Genomic DNA, 23,841 nt, shown 5'->3' with positions numbered 1-23,841 from the left:
TCGTCAAGCACCTACGCTCCGTCCGTCACAATAGACAGGACCTCCCGGTTGCCACCCACTTCAACTCTGCCTCTCATTCCCATCTAGATATGTCCATACATGGCCTCCTCTGCTGCCATGATGAGGCCAAACTCAGGTTGGAGGAGCAACACCTCATCTACTGTCTGGGTAGCCTCCAGCCTGGTGGTATGAACATTGAATTCTCCAATTTCCGGTATTTCCCTCCCTTTCCCCCTTCCCCTATCCCATGTCCCTCTCTGCCTCTCTCCCCTTTCAACTTCCTGCTTCTTTATCTCTACAGTTCTTTCATGCTTATCCCCACCCCTCCCCCTTCCCCCTTTATCTTTCCTCTGATTGGTTTTCCACCTGGCGCCTCTAGGCCCTACCCCCTCCCCTATCTCTATTACTGGGCTTCGGCACTCTCTTCCCCCCCATACCTGATGAAGGGTCTTGGCCCGAAACATTGGCTACTCTTTTCTCACGGATGCTGCCTGGCCTGCTGAGTTCTTCCAGCATTGTGTACGTATTCTTTACAGATGGTGCTGGAATTGAACTCTGAACTCAACAGTTTCTAAGATACTCAAACCACTCCATCTGTCATCACAATCATTACACATTTCTACCTCATTCTGATGCTTGGTCTGAACAAAAACTGAACCTCTTGACCATGTCTGCATGCTTGTATGCATTGAGCTGCTGCCACATGATTGGCTGATTAGATATTTGCCTTAATGATCAGGTGTAGAAGTGCTCCTAGCAAAGTGGCTACTGTGTGTATATTTTATGCCTAATGTTATTGCTACAAAAATTCACAAGTTATCTCATGCTTGGGGAGCCACTGTTATAACTTCCTGTTGTTTCAAAGAACTCTATCAGATTAATCAAGATACAATTTGTCTTAAACCTTTAGCTCATCACAAATCTGTACTCCTTTTTTTTGAGAGCAGTTGTGCTACACTGGGATATTCAGAGTTGTACTGTTTGCCTTATTGCACCCGCTGCAGATTGTTGTCTTGAAATGCTTTTAGATGAGACATAGCCTTCAACCCAGCACTTTGAAGAGCAGTAGGAAACTTGCAAATATTTGTTCTTTTGACAAGCATTAGATTCAGATCAGTTTAATTTATTATCGTGTGCAGCAAAGGACTATGAAATTCCTTGCTCACTTGAAGCTCACAGAATAAGCAGTATACATGGTAATAATAAATACGACTGTGAATACAACAATGAGCTCAAAACAACTGGATCGCGTAAAAAAAATAGAACTGCAATCCGAAGTCTTGCAAAAAGAAATGCTGAAGTGACAATAACCAAGGGAGGAAGAATTAAGAGTCCAGTGATGTGGCAGCACCATTGGGAAGGGAATGCGAAAGAGGTGATTGATTTGTCTTTCCCCCTGGATTCAAACTGAATGGTTTAAGAACCAATATATCATTTGCCTTCCTCTACTTGTATATTAGCGTTCTGTGATCTGTGGGCAAGGACAGCTAGGTTTGACCATCAACAAACTTGGAAATACGACAAATGGTCACTTCAACCAAATTGTCAAGCACTGATACCTGTGGTACTCCCCTAGTCACATGCTGCAGATGACTTGGGTTGAAAGCTGGCATCAGGGCTTGAAATGACCTCAGTTCAAAATGTCGACAATTCCTTTTCTCTCACAGATGCTGCTTGACCCACTGAATACTTCCAGCAGATTGTTGGTTGCAATGTCTGAACCATACTTTTCTTGAGACTTCTCTCCTAAATGCACCTACGTACAGGCAATCTGCAGTTCTGTTCCTAAGAACTGTTTGTAATCCTAACGGTTTGTACGTTGCAAATGAACAAAGACAGTGTGCGGGAGAGGATCGCAGAAGCAGATGTGACAGAAGAGCAAGCAGGAATGGAATGAGGTGCTCATAGCTGGGTCACTGACTGAGTTAGTGAGTGAACTTGTCTTTTCTGGACTCTCAGTTCTGCTTAACATCGGTCTCCGATTGTTGTGGCATGGGGTGGAGAAGCGAAGGCACATGGAAATGCCCCATTCCCATCCAGCAGAAGGTGTGTGAAGTTCACCAAATCATCTCTATCCATCCTGCAATCTCCCAAATGCTCAATCTTATGTATAGGGTGTCCATAAGGAGGTGTTCATAATTTAAGGAGAACCTGCATGTATTTTTCACAATTAGTCAAAAGGTCTGTTAGTTAATGATTATATTTAAAAATAAATAAACTAAGTGATTGTGAATGTGCCACCTGGAGTGCACCTACAATATGGTATTTATAAGCATACATGGTTATTATTATGGAAAAATAGGTAACAACTCATTGACAACAACTTCAAAGCCTTCAGAGTACAACTTCAAAGTTCAAAGCAAAATGTATTATCAGACTACATACATGTCACCACATACAACCCTGAGATTCTTTTTCTGCAGGCATATTTAGCAAAGCTATAGAACAGTAACTGTAAACAGGATCAATGGAAAACAAACTGTGCGAATGCAGATATAAATAAAGAGCAATAAATAACGAGCTTGAAACAATAAGATAAAAGAGTCCTTAAATGAGTGTAGGTATCCCCTTTTGTTCAACAGCCTAATGGTTGAGGGCTAGTAACTGTTCTTGAACCAGGTGATGTGAGACCTGAGGCACTTGTACCTTCTTCCTGATGCCAATAGTGAAAAAAGAGCATGGCTTGAGCAGTGGAGGTCTTTGCTGATAGATGCTGCTTTTCTATGGCAATGTTTCATGTAGGTGTGCTCAATGGTTGGGAGGGTTTTACCCATGATGCATTGGGCTGAATTCACTACCTTTTGTAGGATTTTACACTCAAAGGCATTGGTGTTCTCATACCAGGCTGTACTGCAGCCAGTCAGCATATATTCCACAGCATAGCTATAGAAGTTTGCCAAGGTTTTTGATTATATGCCAAATCTCCTGAGGAAATTGAGGAGCTATCGTGCTTTCCTCCCAATTATATTTATATGATGGGTCCAGGACAGGTCCTCTGAGACAGTGACATCCAGGAATTTAAAGTTACTGACTCTCTCCACCTCTGATTCTCCAACGACTACTGGCTCATGGACCGCTGGATTTGTTTTTTATCAAGGGAAATGATGAATATGACAATATACTGGGAACAACTAGTTTGTGAAGTTTGCATTCTTTGCTGTGATTCACTCCAACTGCAAAGTACAGGAGGCATGGTAGCGTAGTGGTTAGCACAACGCTTTACAGTACCAGCGATGCAGGTTTATTTCTCACCGCTGCCTGTAAGGAGTTTGTACGTTCTCCATGTTACCATGTGGGTTTCATCCAGATGCTCTGGTTTCCTCCCACAGTACAAGGAGGTACCAGTTGGTACGTTAATCAGTCATTGTAAATTGTCTAGTGATTAGGCTAGGCAAGGCTTGAAGGGGCAGAAGGGCCTATTCCATTCCATTTCACGATAAATAAATAAATAAAACTGTTGAAATCATTGCACAGCACAAGAAGTATTGTTAAAGATAAGGCAACACAAATTTCAAATGAATTACTTGGAACACAGTCTAAAGTGAAAAAAAGCATATTACTCAAAATTCCAACTGTGTGCTTACTTTCTCAGAATAAGTGAAACATACATTTTTGACTTTGGAACCAAGTCAATTTAAGGAGATAGACAATATGGTTCTATTACGGGAAGGCATACAGTCACAGAGATCTGTTTAAAGGTTGCAGTATGTCATGCACCATTAACTTCATTATGATTTAGTAGAAAGGTATGAACGGTATGTTCTGTTGTTCAGTGAGTTATGCTGGTAAAGAAGGAAATATTTAAAGAGTAGTTCCTTTATAATATTTAAGTATAGATATTTATATAGTTATAGTTCTTGAAATGTATATAGAACTTCAAGAAATATTGAAAGTTCTTGGAGGATCATCTAGAGAATTTTAAGGTGAGTGACACTACATTGCCAGTTATACTGTAGAAGGTGGCACCTTAACAGACAAAAATAAATCAAACAGAGGAACATGAGTGATGGAGGCATGGTAGCATAGTGGCTAGCACAACTCTTTACAGGAAAATTGGGTTCAATTCCTGTCACTGCCTATAAGTTGACTTCCTCTCCCTCCCTTGCCCCATCCCAGTTTCACTCTGCCTCCTCCTCCAGCTGCCTATCATCTCTCTCATGATTCCGCCTTCTTCGACTACCCATAGTGCTTTCCCCTTACATTTCTTCTTCACCTTTCCTGCCTATCCCCTCCCTGCTTCCCCTCCCTCACCCCTTGATCTTTCCCCTTACTTTATTGGTTTTTCACCTGGCACCTACCAGCCTTCTCCTTCTCACCCTCCCCCACCTTCTTTATAGGGCCCTTGCCCCCTCCCTCTTCAGTCCTGATGAAGGGTCTTGGCCCGAAATGCTGACTGCTCGTTTCCACGGATGCTGCCCGACCTACTGAGTTCCTCCGGCATGTTGTACGTTTTGCTTGTCTCAGTATGTTCTTCGAGTGACAATGTGGGCTTCCTCCAGGTGCCCACAGTCCAAAAGCAACTGGTTGGTCATTGTAAATTGTACCTTCCGCCCCCCCCCCAATCCTTCCAGATCCTCTTTCTTTCTCCATTCCCACCTGCTTGCAGCACTCCCTCACTCCACTCCCACCCCCTTAAAGGGTTCCCTCCCTCCCCGCCTCCTGCCACTCCTTGCTCCGCCACCTCTCACCCAAGGGTGAAATCAGGGGATTGCTGGCAGTGTAGCTCGAAGGGCCAGAAGGCCTGTTCCACGCTCTATCTCAACAAAGTAAAGTGTTGCACTGATGAAGAGATGGCGAATGCCACTAACCTGAGAAGCCTCTTAGCCATGTCTCTGTAATTATATACCTTAACATAATTGTCTATTTTCAAGTTGACTTAATGCTACAATCAACAAATTTATCTGGTTCAGTTACTTAGAGAAAAGGACTAGTTAAATAGTAGAACATCAATTTCCTTTATTTTCATGTGCCATAGAATCCAGAGCCATTATAGACTATCTGTGGCCTCACCTACAGTAAACCAGAAAATGCAATGACTTAACAGATTGGGACATGCAAATAAATTAAGGCAAAAGCTAAGATATCATAAACAAAAAATACATTACTGAATAAATTTGGAATTATTTGAAGTTTTTCTAGGGGATTAGGGCTACGTAGATAAAATCTAACAAACTGCCAGGAAAATATATCATGTAACAAAGTTGTTGTGGTAGGACCTTGTTGTTCAGAGGGCACCAACCAGTGTTTAAACACATTTGATTTATTGAAGGTATACCCACAGTGAATTTAAAACAGGTAGCACTGAAGAATCAGCAATATATTTCCAATTCAGGTTGGTGTGAGACTTAGAACATAGAACACCACAGCGCAGGAACAGACCCTTCGGCCCACAGTCTGTGCCTAGCAACGTGTCTGCGTATGATCAGTAGCACTCCATACCGTCATGTGCTTACCTAAGAGCGCCCTGAGCGCCTGTGATACCTTTCAGGGAACCTGCGTGTGGTGCTATTCTTATGAACCTGTTGACCTTTTGTCTTTCTCGGTGCTTCTTTCTGGTTGGGAAGAGTAATTGCAAAAAAGCTACCATGGTGTGCTGGTGGCCGTAGGTATTGAGGGTCATGGAGGGCGCAGGCTACTTTGTTAGTTTAATGTTCAGTTACTGTATAGATTTCCACTGCAGGATCATTTACAATTTTGAAAACTTGTAATCCTTTTAAGCACAGAGTGCTGAGTTTGGCAGAACGGCATGTGAGGTGAGGCAGCTCCTCGTTACCACAGGACTGGAACCTTTGCCCAGGCGTTCACTGTCATTGTTGCGTCGCTAACGCGCAGGCGCAGAGGAGAGTAAACAGGCGGGGAGCGGCGGCACTGCGGCTGGTCGCCGATAACGGTCCGCAGGTGCCGGCCATCGGAGCAGCGCCAGTCTGAGGCGCAGGCATGTGAGTGCCGCCGTCCGCGGCTCACGCTCGCAGGCCAGGCCCGACTCGGTGACGAGCCTGGTAAGTGAACGAGCGTGGGAGGCGGACGAGGAAGCAAGACCAGGAAGGGTGGGAGGTGGCCGACCACGGAGCAGTAGGAGACGGGGAGGGAAGGAACGCTGCAAGGAGGCGGGAGTGGAGTGAGGGAGCCTCCTTGCAGCGCTCCCTCCCCGAAGACCTGCCGCTTCTTGCTCAGCAAGGAGGAAGGGGGCGGGAGCGCTGCCAGAAGTCGGGGGTGAACGAAAGAGAGGGGAAAAACATGGGATTTGGGAAGAAGGAGAAATGGGTGTGTGAGGGTGAATGTAGGGGTTCTGGGGAAGGAGGCTGTGAGTTGCAGTGGAGAGGGCTGGGAGGTAACGTGGTGAGATGGTGGTGTGAATAGGGAACAGGGTAAAGAGCTGCTTGAGAGAGATGGTGGAGTCTATGCAAGATGGGGTGAGGGAAAGGGAGGTGTAACAGGATGTATTCATGATGGAGATGGGGGGTGAAACAAGTTTAGTATGGGGGCTATATGATTTAGATGGGGGACTGGGTGTTCAAGAGGTCAGGGGTTGAACAAGCAAGAGGAGATTGGGGTATGAGAAGGGAGTTGCGAGAGGGGGATGAAGAATGTGTGTGGGTAGGGATGGTCTGCAGTGAGGTGCTGGGGTACATGGCTATGTGAAGGGGATGGGTGGTGATGTGGGGTATGAAGGGTTAAGATGAGGGAAATGGGGAAAAGTTCTGTGGGTGGGAAGAATACAAGGAAAAGGACAAACATGAATGGGAAGGAATGAGGGCACGAGCTGGAGTCGATCGAGGATTGTGACATGACAAAGTATAACAGAAAAGGTGAAGGAATTTGGGGGTAGGTGAAGTAAAATTGGTGTCAGCACCTTGAAACTTAAAACATCACATAAATGAAACGAGTGATCCAATTTCAGAACACTCAAAGAGGAAAACCTCTGTTAATTGTAGCAACATCAATAATTAATAATTATACACCATGGCTGTACTTGTACTTGAGCTATTGCTCCGTATAAGGATTGCTTCTTGTTTTTCTGAGTTGTATTGTTCATTTAAAGCATTCTCTCATCATGCCTTTCCACACAATGCCACTAAATTGAGAAGTGACATTTTGAGTGAAAAGTCTCAGTTCATGTTTGAAAAGATGCATTCAGTGTGCTGCCAGACTCTGACATGATCTGAACTAAATATTATATAAAAAAAACTGCAGATGCTGAAGATCAGAAATTAAAAAATAACAGAAAATTCTGGAAATGCGCAGCTGGTTCAGTAGCATCTGTGGGAAGAGAAACTGTTTCAGGCTCAAGACATTTTGTCAGAACTGGGAAAGAAGCCTCTAGGTTTTTGTTTATTTCCATATGTATTCAATTGCTTTTCAGAATCAGAGTACTCTGATGCATTTCTCTCCATCTCCTCAAAAGACCGACGTCACTTTGCAGAATATAATTGCAATAATGTATGTGACTTTGGATTTTGCTTCAGTGTTTGTCCATTCATCAGAAAGATAATCCCAATCCATTAAATTTAGTGTGCTAATTTTTTGGCAATTGACAAAACTCTGTTACACACTGAGGAAAATACTCGAGTGAAATCACAAGGCCCACCCAGCAGGTGCTAGTTTTATAGATCCAGACTCTCTGCTGTTGAGGAAAAAAATCCTCGTCCTCTACTGAGCACTGCAAATTATCTGTATCTGATATGACAAAACATTTGTGTTATCTTCAAATGTGTGCTTATAAAAGGAAATTAAAAGTTATATACAATGACAGCAGTCAATAGAAAAATATTGTAAAATATGATAGATGCAGGGAGACCTGGAATGTATGTCAACTGGTTAAGAAGTGATCTATAATACCTGCCATTATTGATGGAGTCAAAGATATATAACGTGAAATACATTTATAGTTTGCAATTGGGTTAGAAGGGAGAGCAGATTACAGGATGTGATAGTGCTGCAGAGGAAATTTACAAGGATGTTGTCCTGTCAAGTGAATTTATGTGACTAAATGTTCTGTCTTGTTTTTCTTTGGAGTAATGGAGGCTATAAAATGATTTAATGGAGATATTTACAATTGACAGGCCTAGGCAGGATCAATAGAAAATGTTTGTCTTTGCAGGAACATTAATGCTAGGGTCATGATAAAAGTAGTTGGAAAGATTAGAAAGTTGAGGAATTTTTTGTACCCTGAGCACAGAGCATCTAGGACTCTTCATGTGAAAGAATCATGAGGGTAAATGCCCTGTGCATTTACAAAAGGATGTGACTGAGCATTCAGTGTGTTGTTATAGACTGAAAGATGGGAAGTTAGAGGACTGGGCTATCATGAACATGATGGAGCTCTGGCTGACTCCTGTGCTATAAAAATAATGTGGATTTTTAAGAAAGGCACTGTAGTATCTATGGGTCATTGTAATCACTATGCAAATTAGACAGATTAAATTGAGAGATTCATTGAGTTGATTCAGTGTGGTTTCTTGGAGTAAATAATAGTTCTCCTTTTCCATCCTGAATGACAAAGCTGTTTTAGATCTGGTGTTGTACAGTGAGATCAGATTGATCAGTGTCTGAAATTTAAAATGATCTCTCTCACTGGAGATCTAATTTTGATTATCTACCAACCATCCTCTGGATTCTGGGGAGGTCCTGGAGGATAGGAAAACAATACTGCCACAATTTAATAAGGGGTTTGGAGGGCATGTAGAGTCAGAAAGTGGGAAACATTAGGCTAGTTTGTCCAACCCTTAGGAAAATGCTGCAATCTGTATTTATGGAGAAATAAGATATTTGGAAAATCATAAGAGTAATCTAGCAGAATAACTTTTAATGGCAGTCACATTTGATAAATTTTCTAGCTTTTTGAGGAGTTCAAGTTTATTGTCATCAGACTATACATATATACAACTAAATGAAACAATGTTCCTCCAGACCCGTAAGACATATATCACACATAGTACATAAAGCAAAATATTGTCACAAATAAGTTAATAAGATATAAATCAAAGTGCATGTAGTGCACAGCACAGGTAAACAGTACAATAAATAGTAAACAGCTGTTCTAGTGACAAGACTTCAATGGTGGCATGGTATTCATTAGTCTCACAGTCTGAGGGAAGAAGCTGTAACCCAGTCTGGCAGTCCATCCTGATGCTCCTGTACCTCCTTCCAAAAAGGTAGCAGGTCAAAAAGATTATGGGATGTGTGGTAGGGATCCTCAACAATGCCATGGATTCTTTGTATACAACACTATCAGTAAATGTCACAAAGAGAGCGGAGGGTGACCCCCCTCCCCCAGTGATCCTCTTGGTAATGTTTGCTAACCTTTTTCCAATTGCTTTTATGGTTTTTACCAAATTGCCTGGAAAAGGGGAACTATTAGATTTTTGGATTTGGATCCAAACTATTTGGATTTCCAGAAGGACTTCTATAAGATTCATTATAACAAGTTCCTGTGAAAAATAAGAGTGCTTATGTTTTGTTGTATGGCCAATTAGCAGCAAACAAAGTTAGGACACATAGATCATTTTAAACATTGCCAATCAGTACCCAGTAGGGTGATTCAGACACTACAGTAAAATAAAGAGAATTACAGACACATGAGAGATGACCTGGCCAAAGTTGATTGGAAGGTGACACCCGCTTGGATGATGGTGGAGCAGCAATGGCTGCAGTTTCTGAGAGCAATTCCGAAGGCATGGAGTAGATACATCCCAAAGAAGTACTAGTATTCCAAAGGCAGAATGATGCAACCGTGGCTGATAAGCCAAAAATAAGTCAAAGCCAACAAAAAACAAAAGAGAGGGCATATAATAGAGCAAAGGTTGATGGAAAGTTAGAGGATTAGGAAACTTCTAAAAGGGAACTAAAAATTCCATGGGGGGGGGGGGGGACGGAGATGAAATATTAAAGTAAGCTGGCCAATAATATCAAAGTGGATACTAAAGGTTTTTTTCAGATACATGAAAGGGTAAAAGCGAGGCAAGAGTAAATATTGGATCGCTGGGAACTAATGCTGGAGAGTTAGCAACGGGGATAAAGAAATAGCAGGTGAACTGAAAAAGTATGTTGCATCAGTCTTCCCTGTGAAGGCACTAACAGTATGCCAGAAGTTCAAGAATGTCAAGGGGCAGAAATGAGTGCAGTTGCTATTACTAGGGAGAAGGTACTTGGGAAGTTGAAAGTTCTGAAGACAGGTAAGTCTCCTGGACCAGATGGTCTATGCCTCAGCTTCTGTAAGAGGTAGCTGAAAAGATTGTGGAGTCATTAGTAATCTTTCAAGAATCAACAGATTCTGGCATGGTTCTGGAGCACTGGAAAATTGCAAATGTCACTCCGCTGTTCAAAAAGAGTGGGAGTCAGAAGAGAGGAAATTATAGGCCAATTAGCCTGACCTCAGTGGTTGGGAAGATGTTGAAGTCGATTGTTAAGGACGTGGTTTCGGGATATTTGGAAGCACATGATAAAATAGGCCAAAGACAGCATTATTTCCTTAAGGGAAACACTTGCCTGAAAATATTGGAATTGTTTGAGCCAACAGCAAGAAGAATCAGTGGGTGTTGTGTACTTGGATTTCCAGAAGGCCTTTGACAAACTGCTGCACATGAGGCTGCTCAACAAGAAAAGAGCCCATTGTATTTCAGGAAAGATACAAGCATGGATAAAGCATTGGCCAGTTGGCAGGAGACAGTGGGAATAAAGGGAGCCTTACAAACAAGAGAAAATCTGCCAATGCTGGAAATCCAGGCAACGCACACAAAATGCTGGGGGAACTCAGCAGGCCAGGCAGCATCTATGAAAAAATGTACAGTCAACATTTCGGGCTGAGGCCCTTCGGTAGGACAAAAGGACAATTTTCTGATTGGCTCCCACAACTAGTGGTGTTCTGCAGGGGTCGGTATTGTGTCTGCTTCTTTCAAAATGTATGTCAATGATTTGGATGATGGAATTGATGGCTTTGTGGCCTAGTTTGCATATGACACGAAGATAGGTGGAGGGGCAGATAGTGTTGAAGAAGCAGGGAGGCTGCAGAAGGACTTAAAACAGATTAGGAGAATGGACAAAGAAGTGGCAGATGGAATACAGTGCCAGGAAATGTATGGCCATGCACTTAGGTAGAAAGAATAAACATAGAAACACAAAAAACCTACAGCACAATACAGGCCCTTCAGCCCACAAAGTTATACTGAATTAAAGCATAGACTTTACTAAACGGAGAAAATTTAGAAATCAGAGGTGCAAAGAAACTTGGGAGTTCTTGCGCAGGATTCCTTAAAGGTTAATTTGCACTTTGAATCAGTGCTGGAGGAAGACAAATGCAGTGTGAGCATTCATTTTGAGAGCCTGTGAATTAAAAGCAAGGATGTAATGTTGAGGCTTTATAAGGCATTGGTGAGGCCTCACTTGGGGTATTCTGAGCAGGCACAGGAGATTTCAACATGCAGGTCGATTGGGAAAATCAGGTTGGAATTGGATCTCAAGAGTGAGTTTGTTGAATGCTTATGAGATGGTTTTTTAGAGCAGTTTGTGGTTGAGCCTACTAGGGGTTCATCTGTACTGAATTAGATGTTATGTAATGAACTGGAGGTGATTAGGGAGCTGAAGCAAAAAGAACCATTGGAAGTCAGTGATCACAATATGATTGAGTTCAGCTTGAAAACTGATGGGGAGAAAGTAAAGTCTGATGTTGCAGTATTTCAGTGGAGTAAAGGAAATTATAGTGGTATGAGAGAGGAGTTGACCAATGTAAATCGGAAGGAGATGCTGGCAGGGATGACATCAGAGCAGCAGTCGCGTGAGATTCTGGAAACAATGAGGAAGGTGCAGGATGGATGTATTCCAAAAATGAAGAAATACTCATGGCAAAATAGTCCACCTGTGGCTTGACAAAGGAAGTGAAAGTTAGTTGTTAAATTATCACTGGCATATATCGTGAAATTTGTTAACTTACCAACAGCAGTTCAATGCAATACATAATATAGACAGAGTGAAAATAATAATAATCAATAAGTAAGTGAATCAATTACAGTATATGTGTGTTGAATAGATTAAAAAATGGTGCAAAAACAAATAATATATATAAAAAAGTCAGGTGTATTTTATATATATAAAATATATTTAAAAAAGTGAGGTAGTGCCCAAGGGTTCAATGTCCATTTAGGAATCGAATGACAGAGGGGAAGAAACTGTTCCTGAATCACTGAATGTGTGCCTTCAGGCTTCTGTACCTCCTTCCTGATAGTAACAATGAGAAAAGGGCATGCTCTGGGTGCTAGGGATCCTTAATAATGGACACAGCCTTTCTGAGACACTGATCCTTGAAATCCTGGGTACTTAGTAGGCTAGTACCCAAGACTGAGACGACTAAATTTATGACCCTCTGCAGCTTCTTTCGGTCCTGAGCAGTCGACTCCGCCCCCCCAACCCCCATACCAGACAGTGATGCAGCTTGTGAGAATGCTCTCCCTGGTAAATCTATAGAAGTTTTTGAGTGTATTTGTTAACAAAACAAATCTCTTCAAACTCCTAATGAAGTATAGTCGCTGTCTTGTCTTTTTATAGCTGAATCAATATGTTGGGACCAGGTTAGGTCCACACAGATCTTGACACCCAGGAACTTGAAACTCCTCACTCCCTCCCCTTCTGATCTCTCTATGAGGATTGGTGTGTGTTCCCTCGCCTTACCCTTCCACAATAATTGAAGTCCACAATTAGCTCTTCTGTCTTACTGACGTTGAGTGCCAGGTTGTTGCTGCCACACCATTAGTTGGCATATCTCACTCCTGTACACCCTCTTGTCTCCATCTGACATTCTACCAACAATGGTTGTATCATCAGCAAATTTATAGTGGTGTTTGAGCTATGCCTAGCCACATAGTCATGGGTATAGAGAGAGTAGAGCAGTGGGCTAAGCACACACCCCTGAGGTGCATCAGTGTTGATCGTTAGCAAGAAGGAGATATTATCACCAATCCGCACAGGTTGTGGTATTCCGGTTAGGAAGTCAAGGATCCAATTGCAGAGGGAGGTACAGAGGCCCAGGTTCTGTAAATTCTCAATCAGAATTGTGGGAATGATGGTATTAAATACTGAGCTATAATTGATAAGCAACATCCTGACATAGGTATTTGTATTGTCCAGGTTGTCTAAGGCCGTGTGAAGAGCCACTGAGATTGCGTCTGCCGTTGACCTATCGTAACGATAGGCAAATTGCAGTGGGTCCGGGTCTTTTCTGAGGCAGGAGTTCAGTCTAGTCATGACCAACCTCTTAAAGCATTTTATCACCATAGATGTGAGTGCTACTGGGTGATAGTCATTAAGGCAGCTCACTTTATTCTTCTTGAGCACTGGTGTTATTGTTGCCTTTTTGAAACGTGGGAACTTCTGTCCATAGCAGAGACAGGTTGAAAATGTCCTTGAATACTCCTGCCAGTTACTATTGCGGTTACTATTACAAGGGAGAAGATGCACAAGAAGCTGAAAGACCCAAGTGTACATAAGTCACCCGGGCCAGATGAACTGCACACTAGGGTTCTGAAAGAAGTAGTGGTAGAGATCGTGGAGGCATTAATAATGATCTTTCAAAATCATTGGACTCTGGCAAGATGCCAGAGGACTAGAAAATTGCAAATGTCACTTCACTCTTTAAGAAAGAAGGAAGGCAGCAGAAAGGAAATTATAGATCAGTTAGCCTGACCTCAGTAGATGGGAAGGTGTTGGAATCAATTGTTAACAATGAGGTTATGGAGTAGTTAGTGACATAGGACAAAGTCAGCAAGGTTTCTTTAAGGGAAAATCTTGCCTGGTGAACCTTTTGGCACTCTTTGAGTTTACATGTAGGGTAGATAACCGGGATTCAGGGGCTATTGTATATTTGGACTTTCAGCAGGCCACAAGGTGCCACACATGAGGCTGCTTAACAAGTTAGGAGCCCATGGTATTACAGGAAAGTTACTGGCATGGTTAGAGCATTAGCTGATTGGTAGGAGGCACAAAGGATCCTTTTCTGGTTGGCTGTCAGTTACTAGTGGTGTTCTGCAGGGGTCAGTGTTGGGACCACATCTTTTTATGCTGTATATCAATGACTTGGATGGCTTTGTTGCCAGGTGTGCTGATGATATGAAGATTGGTTAATGGGCTGGTAGTGTTGAGGAAACAGGTAGGCTGCAGAAGGACTAAGTCAAATTAGGAGAATGGGCAAGAGAATGGTAAATGTTGGAAAATACATGGTCATGCACTTCGGGTATGCTATCTTCTAAATGGGGAGAAAATCCAAAAATCTGACAAGCAAACGGACTTGTGAGTCCTTGTGCAGAACACGCTGAATGTTAACTTGCAGGTTGAGTCAGTGGTGAGGAAGGCAAATGCAATGTTAGCATTAATTTCAACAGGCAACTATGGAGGACAGGTCATTGGTTGTGTTTAAAGCAGAGCTTGATAGGTTCTTGATTGGACATGTCATCAAAGGTTACGAGGAGAAGGCCAGGGAGTGGGGCTCAGTAGGGGAAAAAGGGAACAGCCATTTTCGAATAGTGAAGACTCGATGGGCCAAATTCTGCTCCTATGTCTTATGGACTTTAATGAGGCATATTGTAAGGCAAAGAGTCCATTTTATCATACAAGGAATCCATTCAAGTGTCTGCTAACAGTGGGATAGATCTCCCCTCCCCCTACATTCCAAATCTTCTACTCATTTTTTTTCCTCTAGTCCTGCCAAAGGATTTTGGTCCGAAATGTTGACTACACTTTTTTCCATAGATGCTGCCTGGCCTGCTGAGTTCCTCCAACATTTTGTGTGTGTTGCTTGGATCTCCAGTATCTGCAGATTTTCACTTGTTTGTGTGGATAGATGTTGTTCTTGAGTCCGGTGGTATCTGCTTTCAGGCTTTTGTATTTTCTGCTCAATGGGAGAGGGAAGAGAGGAGAGAGAATGCCTAGTATGGGTGGGTCTTTGATTCTGCCGACTGCCATACCAAACTCCAGACAGAGCAAAACACTCAATGAATGAACAGTCAATGTTTTGTGTGAAGACCCTTTATCAGGACTGATGAAGTGTCGTACCCGGAACGTCATCTGTTTATTCATTTCCATAGATGCTGCCTGACCTGCTGTATTCCTCCAACATATAGTGTGTTTTGCCTTGGATTTCCAGCATCTGCATAAATTCTCATGTTTGTGATGCATCCATTATGGTGCATCAATAAAAATCAGCAAGAGTGGATGTGGACATGCCAAATTTTTGTAGCCTCCTGAGGCAGTAGAGTCATTGGTGAGCTTTCTTGGCTATGACATCAACATGGATGGACCAGGATGGGCTATTAATGATGTTCACACTTAGAAGTTGAAGCTCTCAACTTCAGTACAATTGGTACAGACAGGAACATGAGCAGCGCACTAATTTCTGAAGTCAATGACCTGCTCTTTTGTTGACATTGAGGGAAATGTTGTCATGACGCTGTCATTAAGCTCACTATCTCCTTCCTGTACTCCGACTCATTGTTATTTGAGATGTGGCCCACAATAGTGGTATTATTTGCAGACTTGTAGATGGAAACAAAGCAGATTTGGCCATGCAGAACCAACACTACAGGGAGTAGAGAGCTGAGGACGCAACCTTGTTGAGCACCAGTGTTTAGAATAATTGTGGTGGAGGTGGTGTTGCCACCTATATTTACTGATTGCACTCTTTTAGTCAGAAAGTCCAGCATCCATTGCAGAGGGAGCCATTACTTCCCAGGGTCTGGAGTTCAGTGATGAGTTTGCTTGGAATAGTTTTGAAGGCAAAACTGTAGTCAATATGCAATAACACACACAAAATGCTGGTGGAACGCAGCAGGCCAGACAGCATCTATAGGAAGAAATACAGTCAACGTTTCAGGCCGAGACCCTTCATCAAGACTAACTGAAAGAAGAGATGGTAAGTGATTTGAAAGTGGGAGGGGGAGATCCAAAATGATAGGAGAGGAAGGGGAGGAGGGATGAAGCTAAGAGCTGGAAAGTTGATTGGCAAAAGGGATACACAGCTGGAGAAGGGAGAGGATCATGGGATGGGAGGCCTAGAGAGAAAGATAGAGGGAGGGGAGCACCAGAGGGAGGTGGGGAGCAGGCAAAGAGTGATTGTGAGAGGGACCGAGAGAGGAAGGGGGGGGGGGGGGGAGAAAGGAGGATAAATAAATAAATAAGGGGTGGGGTAAGAAGGGGAGGAGGGTCATTAATGGAAGTTAGAGAAATCAATGTTCTGCCATCAGGTTGGAGGCTACCCAAACAGAATATAAAGTGTTGTTCCTCCAACTTGAGTGTGGCTTCATCTTGACAGTAGAAGAGGCCATGGATTGACATATCAGAATGGGAATGGGACGTGGAATTAAAATGTGTGGCCACTGGGAGATCCTGCTTCCTCTGGTGGACAGAGCGTAGGTGTTCAGCAAAACGGTCTCCCAGTCTGCTTCAGATCTCACCAATATATAGAAGCCCGCACCAGGAGCACCGGACGCAGTATACCACACCAGTCGACTCACAGGTGAAGTGTCGCCTCACCTGGAAGGACATTCTGGGGCCCTGAATGGTGGTGAGGGAGGAAGTGTAAGGGCAGGTGTAGCACTTGTTCAGCTTATAAGGATAAGTGCTGGGAGGGAGATCAATGGGAAGGGATGAAGGGGACGAATGGATAAGGGAGTCGCGTGGGGAGCGATCCCTGCGGAAAGCAGAAAGGGGCGGAGGGAGATGTGCTTGGTGGTGGGATCCCGTTGGAGGTGGATGAAGTTATGGAGAATTATACGTTGGACCCAGAGGCTGGTGGGGTGGTAGGTGAGGACAAGGGGAACCCTATCCCCAGTGGGGTAGGAGGAGATGTGCATGAAATGGGAGAGATGTGTTTGAGAGCAGAGTTGATGGTAGAGGAAGGGAAGCCCTTTCTTTAAAAAAGGAAGACATCTCCTTTGTCCCGGAATGAAAAGCCTCATCCTGGGAGCAGATGCAGCGGAGACGGAGGAATTGCGAGAAGGGGATGGCATTTTTGCAAGAGACGGTGAGAAGAGGAATAGTCAAGGTAGCTGTGAGAGTCCATAAGCTTATAGTAGACATCAGTAGATAAGCTAAGAGATAGAGAGAAAGATCAAGAAAGGGGAAGGAGGTGTCTGAAATGGACCAGGTAATTTTTTTTTATTTTTTTTTCTTTTTCTTTTCTTCTTTAATTTTTCTTGCCCCCCCGCACCCGGGTGCGAGCACAACCCCTCGGCCGCTAGGACGGTACTCGGCACCGACCAGGTAAATTTGAGGACAGGGTGAAAGTTGGAGGCAAAGTTAATGAAGCCAACGAGCTCAGCATGCATGCAGGAAGCAGCACCAATGCCATCATCGATGTAGCGAAGGAAAAGTGAGGAACGGATACCAGTATAGGCTTGGATCATAGACTGCTCCACAAAGCCAACAAAAAGGCAGGTGTAGCTGGGACCCATTTGGGAGCCCACGGCTACACCTTTAATTTGGAGGAAGTGGGAGGAGCCAAGGAAAAATTATTAAGAGTAAGGACTAATTCTGCTAGCTGGAGGAGGGTGTGGTAGAGGGGAACTGGTTAAGTCTGGAATTCAAAAAGAAGCAGAGAGCTTTGAGACCTTCCTGGTGGTGGATGGAGGTATATAGGGACTGGACATCCATGGTGAAAATAGGGCGGTGGGGGCCATGGAATTTAAAATAATTGAGAAAAAAATCAGTGTGTGAAGTGTCACGAACTTAGGTGAGAAGGGATTGAACAAGGGGGGATAAAACGGTGTCGAGGTATGCAGAAATGGGTGGGTGGGGCAGGAGCAAGCTGAGACAATGGGTCTACCTGGACAGACAGGTTTGTGGATCTTGGGTAGGAGGTAGAAATGGGAAGTGCAGAGTGTGGGAACTGAGGTTGGTGAAAGTGGATGGGAGATCCCCAGAGCTGATAAGGTTAGTGATGGTGTGGGAGACAATGGCCTGGTGCTCCCTAGTGGGGTCATGATTGAGGGGTAAATAAAAGGAGGTATCAGCGAGTTGTCGCTGTGCCTCAGCAAGGTAGAGGTTAGTATGCAATAATCTGACATAGGTGTCTTTACTGTCCTGATCTAAAGATGAGTGTAGGGTCAGGGAGATGGTGTTTGCCGTAGGCTTGTTTTGATGGTGTGGACAAGAGTGGCAAATAGAGTACAATATTGCAAAAGATGAGGTGGTGCACCTCAAAATGAAGAGTTTGAGAAAAGCAGATTATTATTTTTAAATAAAGTGTAAAAGAATAGTATATTTTAAGACACAAAACTCCAAAAGGAAAAGATGAGGCTCATGAAGCCTTCTGAAACAGCAGTAGACCTGAGAATTGGGAGTAATTTTGAATTCAGCAGAGGAGTGCCAAGATACTGACGAAGAAGAGCAAAGTGGAATATTAGTGTCCACTGGTGAGAAATTTTTTAAAAAGACTAGCAAAAATGTAGAAAAAATTGATTAATGCAAGCAATTCTGGGTCCATTTTTTAAAGTGACATAGAAATTAAACAAATACTTTACATCTACTTTCACGGAAGAATTCCCAGACACATTTACAGAATCAAAGGTTTAATGCGGATAAGAAACTAGGTGGTGATCAAAAAATAGTACTAGAGAAGTTCCTGAGCATGAAAGCTGATACATCATGAGGACCTGATGGTCTGCAACTTTGGGGGTAGTGGATGCTCTGAATATCATCTTCCTGTGTGCTATGGATTCTGGATTTGTTCATTTGGAATGGAATGTTGTAAATGCATTCCCACTATTTAAGAAAGTGGGGATGCATTTGTCAACAAATACACTCAGAAACTTCTATAGATGTACCATGGAGAGCATTCTGACAGGCTACATCACTGTCTGGTATGGGGAGAGGGGGCTACTGCACTGGACTGAAGGATGCTGCAGAGGGTTGTAAATCTAGTCAGCTCCGTCTTGGGTAATAGCCTACAAAGTACCCAGGACATCTTCAAGGAGTGGTGTCTCAAAAAGGCAGCATCCATTATTAAGGACCTCCAGCACCCAGGGCATGCCCTTTTCTCATTGTTACCATTGGGAAGGAGGTGCAGAAGCCTGAAGGCACACACTCAGCGATTCAGGAACAGCTTCTTCCCTTCTGCCATCTCATTCCTAAATGGACATTGAACCCTTGGACACTACTTCACTTTTATAATATATACTGTTTCTGATTTTTTGCATGATTTTTAATCTGTTCTATCTATCTATCTATCTATCTATCTATACACACACACACACACACACACACACACACACAATATACTGTAATTGATTTACTTATTTATATATTTTTTCTGTTCTATATTAGATATTGCATTGAATTGCCGCTGCTAAATTAATACATTTCATAACATATGCCAGTGATAATAAACCTGATTCTGAATCTGAAAGTAGGAAGGTAGAAAACAGGAACTCCTGATCTGTTAGCCTAATGATAGCAGTAGGGCTAATGGTGGAACCATAGTGAAGAATGTAAAAGTAGATCACCTTGGAAAAAAAAATAGGATTGACCAGTGTCAATTTACACTGTTACATGTAAATCTAGTTTGACTAACCTATTGGAGTATTTTGAGAATCTTGACTGGCAGGATAAGTGGGAGCAGTAGAATTAATTTTCATCAGGCTGCTGAGGTCTGTGCAGGAAGTTTGCTAAGAAGGTTAGAGTACTGGCATCATGGGTAAACATACTGATATGGACTGAAGTTATTTTTGGACAGAAAACAAAGGAGTAAATGGGTCTTGGCTTGGATTGGCAGTTTTAAGACGAGTGGGTAGCACAAAGGATAATCATTTACTATTATCATTTAAGTTGGAAATATGGCATTTTGTCTCTTCGAGCACATCCTTGATTATAAAGTAGCCGGATCCCAAGCAATGTCATATTTCCAAGTTTACTGATAATAAAGCAGAAGTAGGATTGTGAGTGCAGACAAACAAGTGAGAGATTCCAAGAACATATGGACAATCTAATTGTGTGGGAATATAATGTAATATCATTCAGTTTGGTGCACAAAGCAAATAGTAGAGTATTTGTCAAATACATGGGTAGTGTTCAAAGTGACACGTGTCTGTAAATAAATCACCAAAGTCAAACTACATTTATTGTCAAAGTATGCATACTACATATAACCTTGAGATTCAGCTCCTTACAGGCAGCCACAAAACAAAGAAACCCAATAGAACCCATTTTAAAAAGACTGTTAAACACCCAAAGTGCAGAAAAAAAGACAAATCGTGAAAACAACTGAAATTCACGAAAGTGAATCCATAGCCACAAAGTCAGCCATCAATGTAGTCTTAATTCAGCACGGAGATGAGTAAACCTCGCAAAGCAGTGAGCTAAACTGGCCCTTCCCTCACCTTTGGCCCTGACACCTGGATCTTTTCAATCTAGCCAGGCTCTTAAGTCATTCTGAATTTGGGCCATTCCTCACTCTGAGGCCCAAGCCCTGCCCCTGCCACCTTGATTCAGCCCATACACGCTTCACTCTAACCCTTTGAGACTTTAGTTCACGCCACAAAAATGCCAGCTCATAAAGGCACTTCAAAAGGGAAGTTACAGGCTATTGATTGCAGTGATCATTTACCAGAAAAAAATGATTAATACAATAATCAGTATTTTTCTTTATTTTGTTTCTTGCCAGCAAGCAGTTGTTGAGTTTCACCAGTGCCATTTTAAATCATCTAATATTAAGGTGTGGCAAGCAATTAGGAAGAGATTTGGTAAGTTAGCCTTTATTTTGAGTAGCTTTAAGGAGTAGGGAAACATTTGCGCAATTGTAAGGGGCTTGATAAAAACCATAACTGGTTGTATAGAAAGTATGGTGGTCTTACGGAAGAAAGGATGTACTTCCATTGAGAGACTGCAGTGAAGTTCCATTGGACTCATTCCAGAGATTTCAGATTTGCCACATAGGGGGAGATTGAATAGACTGGTAATTATTCTTCCTATCTAGAAAGATGAGAGGATATTTACTCAAAACTTAGAAAATTTTTCAAGGGTTTAACACAAGGAGATTATTTCCCCTGGCTGAGGAGTCAAGGTCAAGGGTACTGTGCAAGTAAAGCTATAAAGATGGTGATAAACCTTTTGAATTCTTTACTCTAGTTGACTCTGGAATCTCAGTCATTTTTATTTAAAACTGAGATTACTGGGCACTTATGAAATAAAGACATGGGCTTGATGTTTGAAAATGGTACTTGGGTGAAAGACCATGGTCTTGATGAATGATGCAACAAACCTGAAGGGTTGTATGTCTGTTGCTACTCCTGCTTCTGTGTTTCCTGTTAAGACTACAGTTCTGTCCAATACATCCTTTTCGGGCATTGATGGTACCTACAAGAGTCACTGCCTCAAGAAGGCAGCATTCATCACTGAAGAGCCCCACAATATTTCAGTAAGCACTTGATACATTTTTTGTGCACAATCCATTTAAAAATTGGCAGTCAGAGCTTTTGCATAATATAAAAGCGCTTAACTGAAATTCTGGGTTAAATTTTTCTACAGGTAAACAATAACTAATTATTTTGTTTGTGAATTGAATCACAAGATCTTGTCATTACAGGAATTTTCCACGTGGATGACAAGGAACCTTGAAACTCGCACAGCTTAGCTGCAGAGCACCGGAAGAAAACAAACATCAGCATTTGAATATCCTGCCATGGAGACTAAAGAGTTGAGAAAAGAGAGAAGACCAGGTTACTTTGCCAGGTGAAATATTTCTTATCTACTTGTACACTGGGTCATCTGCTTTCACAATACCATTTATTATTGTTGCAAAGGATTTAAAATGTGAATGAATACCTACAGATCAAGCATGCTTAGATATGACTGGAGCACAGACTGGAAACTGGAAATATTTGTTGATTATTGCCTAGACTCTGGAATAAGCATTTACAAACCAGACTGTTTGGATGCAATAAGAAGTTTATTTTGAGAAAGGAAAATAATATTTAGGGACAAATGTGTCGTACGTCAATTAGTGGAGAAAATAAGTTTCCTACTTTATAGTTTCTAATATCTTAGGCTGAACATAGTGTTGGAGATTGCAAGAATTTATAGAAATTTACATGTTCATTCATCTGTCCTACTAAATGTGCCTTAGCCACAAATTTAAAATCTGTATACATGATAGGTACATTTTATTTTGTTTTGAATTTCCCCCCTGCTAATATAACATCTTTGGGTACAGTTGTTTGTCTGTTGTCTGATTCTACACATTCATTTCATTTCATTCTTGTCCATGAGGAATTAGGTTTGAGCTCTGGAATCTAATATTGATGTTGATGCATCATGTATTTGAAGAACTGAATAGAATAGAAACTAATCCTGAGACCTTGTACAATATTGTAGCAGCAGTGGGTCTGGTTTAGGCATGAAAGTAAAAGCATCTGGAATATGCCATATTGCCCCCATCCTAAATTTTAAGACTAATCTTTTTTTAAACCAGCCTATGCTTAATATAATTGACAGTGTGACAGATCTCTGCAGCCATGAAGAGGGGTAGAAAGCTGCTGGGGAATGGGGGTTGTGACAGAAAATAAAGAAAGTGCCTTTCTCAACTACTGATTCAGACTTTCTCAAATCCAAGATGTTGGAGAAATGGTATAGTTTATATTAGATGGCAAGGAAGCGAGTGAGATGGTCGTGAGGTCAAGATGGCTGTTGTCATATATGCCCTGATGTGTGTTTGCATGCCAAAGTCCAAACTGCCCGAGGCGTTTATTGGATAAGGTTTGCTTTGAAGCTCTCCATTTTTAAATAATTGATTATACTGTTCCAAAGTTGCATATTCTAGTTGACCAGAGCCATGAATTTTATTCTCTTGTTCATTTCAATGCTCCTTGAAACACAAAGATAAAACTGCTAAATATTTAAGAATTTTTCTAAGTAACTTAATATTAGACCATACTTTCTCTAAGTAACCCTCTGCCAAAGCATTTTATTGCTTAAGAGCAAAAAAAGGGAAGAAATCATTGTGTGATAATTGAATTAATCACTTACTAGTTTAGTGGTTTATAAATATTCTCTTCAGCATTCATCAAAATTTGAAAATCTTTATTTAGCTGAACTGCTTAAATAACTTGGTGAAGCAACATGGTTTGGACAATTGCAATGTTTCAGTCTCATCATTTTGTGTTGTCAGAGCCAAATTCACAGGAAAACAAATACTTAGGAGTGCAAGTGGTGGTCAGCCTTTTTGCACTAGTAGCATTGAGTCTTGCTTTTCATTCGCAGGTAAACACACAAGGTGAAAGAAGTGAGAAAGGAAATATTGGATGTAATGAATGGATGTATAGAAAATTTGAAATGTGATGAGAGTAAATAGAAATAGATTTTGCAGATTTAGGAAATCCAGAGTTACACACAAAATGCTGGAGAAACTCAGCAGGTCAGACAGCAACTATGGTAAGGAATAAAGAGTTGATGTTTCAAGCCTAGACCCTTAATCAGAAATAAATGCTACATTAATATTTTCATTTTGTAGTGGTACATCATTTTGCTGTGTATCGTAATATTAGGGTTTTTTCTTCTTTGAATAGTTGCCTTTGAAGAATTTTGAGCATTCATTTGGACTCTGGAAGAAAATTATGCTGCCGAAGTACTGATTCAGACTTTGCTTTGAGTTGGTCGTGTCACATGTGTTTAGTAGCATTTCTGAATCTGTTTTAAGCAACCCAGCCACATGGGGTTAGATTGTTATGATTAATTTAAACTGAAGTATTAAATTGATAACAATAACAGAAGGGATGATTAAGTAAGTTTCAGTAAAAAGTGCAGTCATAAATTCATTTCAAATCTAGTGGTTTAATATCTGGATTTGTTTATTTTTTATTTAGAGAT

The 23,841-nt window shown here is 41.8% G+C and overlaps 1 protein-coding gene across 4 annotated transcripts in view; it reads left to right on the top strand.

The window, feature by feature from the left end:
- The first annotated feature begins 5,840 nt into the window (after nucleotides 1-5,840).
- The window catches only part of LOC140733677 (nuclear receptor coactivator 7-like), a 140,443-nt gene continuing 122,442 nt past the window's right edge, over nucleotides 5,841-23,841 (top strand). For all 4 annotated transcript variants that reach the window (XM_073057352.1, XM_073057351.1, XM_073057350.1 and 1 more), the window contains exons 1-2: nucleotides 5,841-5,999; nucleotides 21,563-21,708. In XM_073057352.1, the coding sequence (XP_072913453.1) occupies nucleotides 21,659-21,708 (50 nt within the window). In that variant the 5' untranslated portion in view covers nucleotides 5,841-5,999; nucleotides 21,563-21,658. The remainder of the gene's footprint in view (nucleotides 6,000-21,562; nucleotides 21,709-23,841) is intronic.

The sequence above is a fragment of the Hemitrygon akajei genome, chromosome 9, assembly GCF_048418815.1.
Source record: "Hemitrygon akajei chromosome 9, sHemAka1.3, whole genome shotgun sequence".
Taxonomy (NCBI): Eukaryota; Metazoa; Chordata; class Chondrichthyes; order Myliobatiformes; family Dasyatidae; genus Hemitrygon; species Hemitrygon akajei.
The sequence above is the reverse complement of the archived record's forward strand: the minus strand, read 5'-3'. Positions and strand labels throughout refer to the sequence as shown.